We start from the raw sequence: 5,749 nt of genomic DNA, 5'->3' as shown, positions 1-5,749 counted from the left end.
TTTTACTGAGAGAGTGGTGGATGCCTGGAATGCGTTGCCTGATAGGGTGGTGGAGGCAAATTCATTGGGGGCTTTTAAGAGGGGCTTGGATGGGCACATGAATGAGAGGAAAATAGAGGGATATGAGCATTCTGTAGGTAGGAGGGATTAGCTACCTGGGGACAACATTGTGGGCCGAAGGGCCTGTTCTGTGCTGTGCTGTTCTATGTTCTATCCCCTCCCAGCCGTCCCTCTCGCGTCTTGTGATGTTACTGAGTTGGTAGAATGCTCAAGCGGACTGACTCCTGGGTCGAGATATGAAGTGATTGGGAAATATTTAGATTTAGGTTCTTTTAATTTGGAATTTGTTCGTGTTTTTTATTTTGCGCGTCGAGATGACTCTGCGGCACCGAGAGGCAATGCGACGCGGTGGTGGGTTGAACTAACTCCTGACTAATCCCGGCCGCGGAGGCGGGCGGGGTCCGGCTCTGGGGACACGGGGTGTTAACCCAGGGGTGGCCGCAGCGAACCTCCCGGAGGGAGACATCCAGAGACACTCGGCGCAGCGGCTGCGGACCGTGGGACGTGGGTCAGCGGTGGGGAGCTGGACCCCCCCGGCCCGGGACATGAACGGCAGCGGGCTCGGCTGCTCCAACCACTCCGGAGGCTGCCTGACCCCGCACCAGGCGCTCATCCACTGGCTGACGCTGCCCCTCTCCGGCATCATCGTGGCGGGCAACCTGCTGGTCGTGGGGACCCTCCTGGGCAGCAGGAGGACGCACGCCGCCACCGACCGCTTCTTCCTGAGCCTGGCGCTGGCCGACTTGGCGACGGGGGTGGTCCTGCCCTCGGTGCCCGGCCTGGGCTTCGGCCGCCCCCTGGCCCCCCGCCTCTGCTTCTTCGCCCACCTCTTCCCCAACTTCATCCTGTTGTCGCTGATGGCCAACGTGTTGCTGGTTCACTGCGACCGCTACCTCTACATCGCCCGGCCGCTGCGCTACCACCGCGCCTGGCTGCGGCACCGTGCCCCCGCCGCCCTTCTGGCCGTCTGGCTGCTACCCCTCCTCTTCGCCTCGCTGCCGCTGCTGGGCTGGAACCGCTGGCCGGCGTCCGAGCCCCACCACTGCCACTTCAGCCTGGTCTTCCCCCCGGAGTACATCTACCTGGAGGTGTACGGTCTGCTGATACCCGCCATCCTGGCCAGCGGCGCCCTGAACGCCTGTCTCCTCCGGCTAGCCCGCGGGCAGATGCGGGACATCCAGCGGCAGTGCAGGGCGGTGCGGGGAAGGGCCCCGGCGCTGGAGCACCAGCTCAACCTCAGGCTCGCCAAGAGTGTCACGGGCTTCCTCCTCGTCTTCCTGGGCTGCTGGCTGCCTTACATCGTTCACCTGCACGCCCGCTTCCTGGGGCCGGCCGGCGGAGCCCGGGCGCACATCGTCCTGTCCTGCCTCGGGATCTGCAGCGCTGCCCTGCTCCCCTTCGCCCTGGCCCTGGGCAACAGGGAGTACCTGCGGGTCTGGAGCCGAGCCTGCGGCCGGAGGCGTCCCCCGAGCTTGGAGTCGGGCGCTCGCGGGCTTTGCCGTCCGCCCCCGGCCGGACCCGCGGGGTGCGACCCTGCCCCAGACGCGGGCATCGGGTGAGACAAGAAGCCCGGTGTCGCCAGGAGCCCTCGGTACCATCAGGACAATTCTCTCGGGCATCCACCAACAGAGGACACGGCCACCGTCACGTTGTTGGGATCTTGCTGTGCACAGCTTGGGTGTCCTCCTTTGTAATTGCGTGGTCCGGGAGCTCTCGGTGCCATCAGGACAATTCTCTCGGGCATCCGCCAACCGAGGACACGGCCACGGTCACTGTGGATGGATACACGGACGTGAGCAGCCTGGAGGGTCACTGACTGGGTTCAGGTCAATGGGACTGGCGGAATCAAGTTTGGGCACAAACTAGAAGGGCCGAATGGCCGGTTTTCTGTGCTGTAGTGTTCTATGGTTCTATGGTTGTTGGGATCTTGCTGTGTACAACTTGGGTGTAATTGCTTCAATTACTTAAAATCTGAAACTGAGGCAGAATGGTGGGAAGGCTCAGTGGGTCGGTCAGCACCTGCGGAGAGAGGAAGGGAGTTTGTGTTTCAGCTGAGCAACACAATCGATAGCTGCTTCTTCTCCCTCCACAGGCGCTGCCTGACCTGCTGAGTATCTTCAGCGTTTTGTGACTTTCAGGCAGGGTCCGTTCAGGTGCAGTGTGGCGATCGCCAGAGGGAGTGGGACCTACCCTGCGGTAAAATGTTCCAGGCCAATAAAAATCCTGGAGACAATCAGCAGGTCAGGCAGCATCTGTGGGGAGAGGAAGTGTTAACCTGGGGTTCTCCACCTGAAATACTAACTCTGTTTAGCGTCACAGAGTCACACAGCAGGGAAACAGGCCCTTCAGCCCATCTGGTCCATGCTGACCAAGATGCCTATCTAAGCTAGTTCCACTCGCCTGCATTTGGTCCATATCCCTCTAAACCTTTCCTATCCATGTACCTGTCCACGTATGTACCTTTTAAATGTTGTTAATGTACCTGCCTCACCCACTTCCTCAGGCAGCTCGTTCCACATACGGACCACCCTCTGGGTGAAGGTTTCAAGGGCTCTGGGCCAAACGTGGCAGATGGGACCAGCTCGCTGGGCAACACAGTTGGCATGGATGAGATGGGCCAAAGGGCCTGTTTCCGTGCTCTATGACTCTATGTTGCCCCTCAGATCCCCTTTGTTTCTTATTCTCTCTCCACAGACGCTGCCCGACCCATTGAGTGCCTCCAGAATTTTCTGTTACTGTTTTAGATATCCATCATCTGCGTTATTTTGCTTCTGGATGTGTATTTTATTTGTTCATTTCTCTTGAAGTTTTATTTATTGTGATTTGATTTGTTCTGAATTGGACAGGAGCAGATGAGTTTGTTAGTTTTTGTTCCTAGTTTGAAGGGAGATCACTCTCTCAACCTGCCCCTGACTGCTCTGTGTTGTATCAGAGGTTTGGGTATCAACAAGTGAGTCTGTTCCTGGCGTTAATACTTTGTTGCTAATACAATAAAACTCTTTGCATTTCTTCCTGGCTTTCCCCTTTTCCACTTATTGAAATATCCTGTAACCAGGGTAGTACAGCGGGTAGAGCCACTGCCCCACAGCTTCGGTGACCCAGGTTCGATCCTGACCTCCGGTGCTGTCTGTACATGTTCTCCCCGTGACCACGTGGGTTTCCCCCGGGTGCTCTGGTTCCCTCCCACATCACGACGACGTGCGGGTCGGTGGGTTAGTTGGCCTCTGTGAGTTGCCCACAGTGTGTGGGTGAGGGGTAGAATTGATGGGAATGGGGGGGCGGGGTCAGTTTTTTACACAGAGGGTGGTTGATATCTGGACTGTACTGTCAGAAGAGGTGGTGAAATCAGGTACAATTATTGGTGTTGGGATTGGTTTATTATTGTCACTTGTACCGAGGTCCAGTGAAAAACTTGTCTTGCAAACCGATCGTACAGGTCAGTTCATTACACAGTGCAGTTACATTTACAGGTTAAAAAAACAATAACAGAGTAAAGTGTCACAGCTACAGTTACAGTTAGTACATTTAAGAGGCATTTAGACAAGAAAAACTAAAGATAAGATATCGTTATTACTCACACATACATCGAAACACACAGTGAAATGCATCTTTTGCGTAGAGTGTTCTGGGGACAGCCCGCAAGTGTCGCTACGCTACCTAAACCATACGGTAATGTAGCAGTTAGCATAATGCTATTACAGCGCCGGCGACCCCGGTTCAATTCCGGCCACTGTCTGTAAGGAGTTTGTACGTTCTCCCCATGTCTACATGGGTTTCCTCTGGGTGCTCCCATTTCCTCCCACATTCCAAAGACGTACGGGTTAGGAAGTTGTGGGCGTGCTATGTTGGTGCCGGAAGCATGGCGACACTTGCGGGCTGCCCCCAGAGCACTCTGCGCAAAAGATGCATTTTACTGTGTGTTTTGATGTACATGTGACTAACAAAGATCTTGTCTTATCTTTGGAATGTGGGAGGAGCACCTAGAGGAAACCCACGCAGTCACGGGGAGAACGTACAAACTCCTTACGGACAGCGGTGGGAATTGAACCCGGGTCGCTGGTACTTTATTAGCATTACGGACCTAGTGCAGGCAGATATGATCAGTGTAGAGGGACACCAAGGTTTAGTGTGGCTATGGGAGACTGGGGGTTCATTTCGGTGTCTACAACTCTGAGACTCTAATAGATTACAAGGGAAATCAGTCCAGGAATGAGATTACTCTCTGAACTGGTGTAGATTTAATTTATCTTTCACATAAATTCCATAAGAATGTATTTTTATTCTGCATCTCGAATTTTTTTTGTAGTGGTTTGTGAATTCGCTAAGGGTGAATTTTGGTTGTCTGAAATGCAGTGATGTGGGGTACTCTGCACTCAGCAGGTCAGGGTGCATCTGTGAGCAGAGGAACAGTCAGTGTTTCAGGCTGGAGACCCATCGACAGAACTGGGAAGGACACAATGTAATGAATTGTCGCCATTTCAGGTTGAGACCTTGCATCAGGTGCTGATGTAGGATCTTGACCCAAACCGTTGACAATTCTTTAGCCCTCACTGATGCTGCTCGACCCACTGAGTTCCTCCAGCAGATTGTTTTTAACTAGATAACCATGTTTACAGCTTAACCCCATGGTCACCCGGGTTTCCCCTTTCAGAGACATTCCCCTTCCCCACCCTCTCTGCAGAGGGGTCATAGAGTCATAGAGCACTACAGCACAGAAACAGGCCCTTTGGCCCATTTAGTCCATGCTGACCTGATCTTCTGCCTAGTCCCATCTACCTGCACCTGGATCATATCCCTCCAAACCCCTCCCATCTATGGATATATCCAATCTTCTCTTAAATGTTACAATTGAACCCCCATCCACCACTTCCACTGGCAGCTCGTTCCACACTCGTACCACCCTCTGAGTGAAGAAGTTCCCCCTCAGATTCCCCTTAAATATTTCACCTTTCACCCTAAACCTCTAGTTCTAGTCTCACCCAACCTGAGGGGAAAAAGCCTGCATGCATTCACCCTATCTGTACACCTCATAGTTTTGTAAACCTCTATAAGATCTCCCCTTGATGAAAAACATGATGATGCTGGAGGAACTCAGCAGGCCAGGCAGCGTCCGTGGAGAAAGGAAGTCAGAGGTAGCATTGTGTTAAAAAGGAAGAAGTATGGCAGAGCCAAGCTGAGTGGGAAGATGGAAGATTGGGAAATTTTTAAGGTGCAGCAGAATTTAACTAAAAAAGTAATTCACGAAGAAAAAATGAGGTACGAAGGCAAGCTAGCCAGGAATATTAAGGAGGATAGCAAAAGCTTTTTTAGGTATGTGAAGGGAAAGAAGTTAGTTAGGAACAATGTTGGGCCCTTGAATACCGAATCGGGTGAAATTATTACGGGAAACAGGGAGACGGCAGTCGAATTTAGTAAGTACTTTGGATCTGTCTTCATGGGGGAAGATGTAAGAAATCTCCCAGAAGTAAGGATGGACAAAAGGCAGAGGGTGACAGAGGAACTGAAGTGGATTGACATTAGGAAAGAAATGGTGATGGGTAGACTAATGGGGCTGAAGACTAACAAATCCCCAGGTCTAGATGGTCTGCATCCCAGGGTACTAAAGGAGGTGGCTCTAGAAATTGTGGATGCATTGGTGATCATTTTCCGATGTTCCTTAGATTCGGGGTCAGTTCCTGAGGATTGGAGA

The 5,749-nt window shown here is 52.9% G+C and overlaps 1 protein-coding gene across 1 annotated transcript; it reads left to right on the top strand.

The window, feature by feature from the left end:
* The first annotated feature begins 374 nt into the window (after positions 1 to 374).
* Positions 375 to 1,619, top strand: LOC127574747 (G-protein coupled bile acid receptor 1-like). Its single transcript, XM_052024029.1, has 2 exons — positions 375 to 411; positions 493 to 1,619. Exons 1-2 carry the CDS (start codon positions 375 to 377, stop codon positions 1,617 to 1,619), a joined length of 1,164 nt encoding a protein of 387 aa, XP_051879989.1.
* The last annotated feature ends 4,130 nt before the right edge of the window (positions 1,620 to 5,749 follow it).

The sequence above is a fragment of the Pristis pectinata genome, chromosome 1 (genome assembly GCF_009764475.1).
Source record: "Pristis pectinata isolate sPriPec2 chromosome 1, sPriPec2.1.pri, whole genome shotgun sequence".
NCBI classification, from domain to species: Eukaryota; Metazoa; Chordata; class Chondrichthyes; order Rhinopristiformes; family Pristidae; genus Pristis; species Pristis pectinata.
The sequence above is the reverse complement of the archived record's forward strand: the minus strand, read 5'-3'. Positions and strand labels throughout refer to the sequence as shown.

Coding starts and splice junctions, on each gene's coding strand:
- LOC127574747 (XM_052024029.1), top strand. CDS start 375: ATGACTCTGCGGCACCGAGAGGCAATGCGACGCGGTG. Junction 412..492: donor AGAGGCAATGCGACGCGGTG/GTGGGTTGAACT, acceptor GTGTTAACCCAG/GGGTGGCCGCAGCGAACCTC.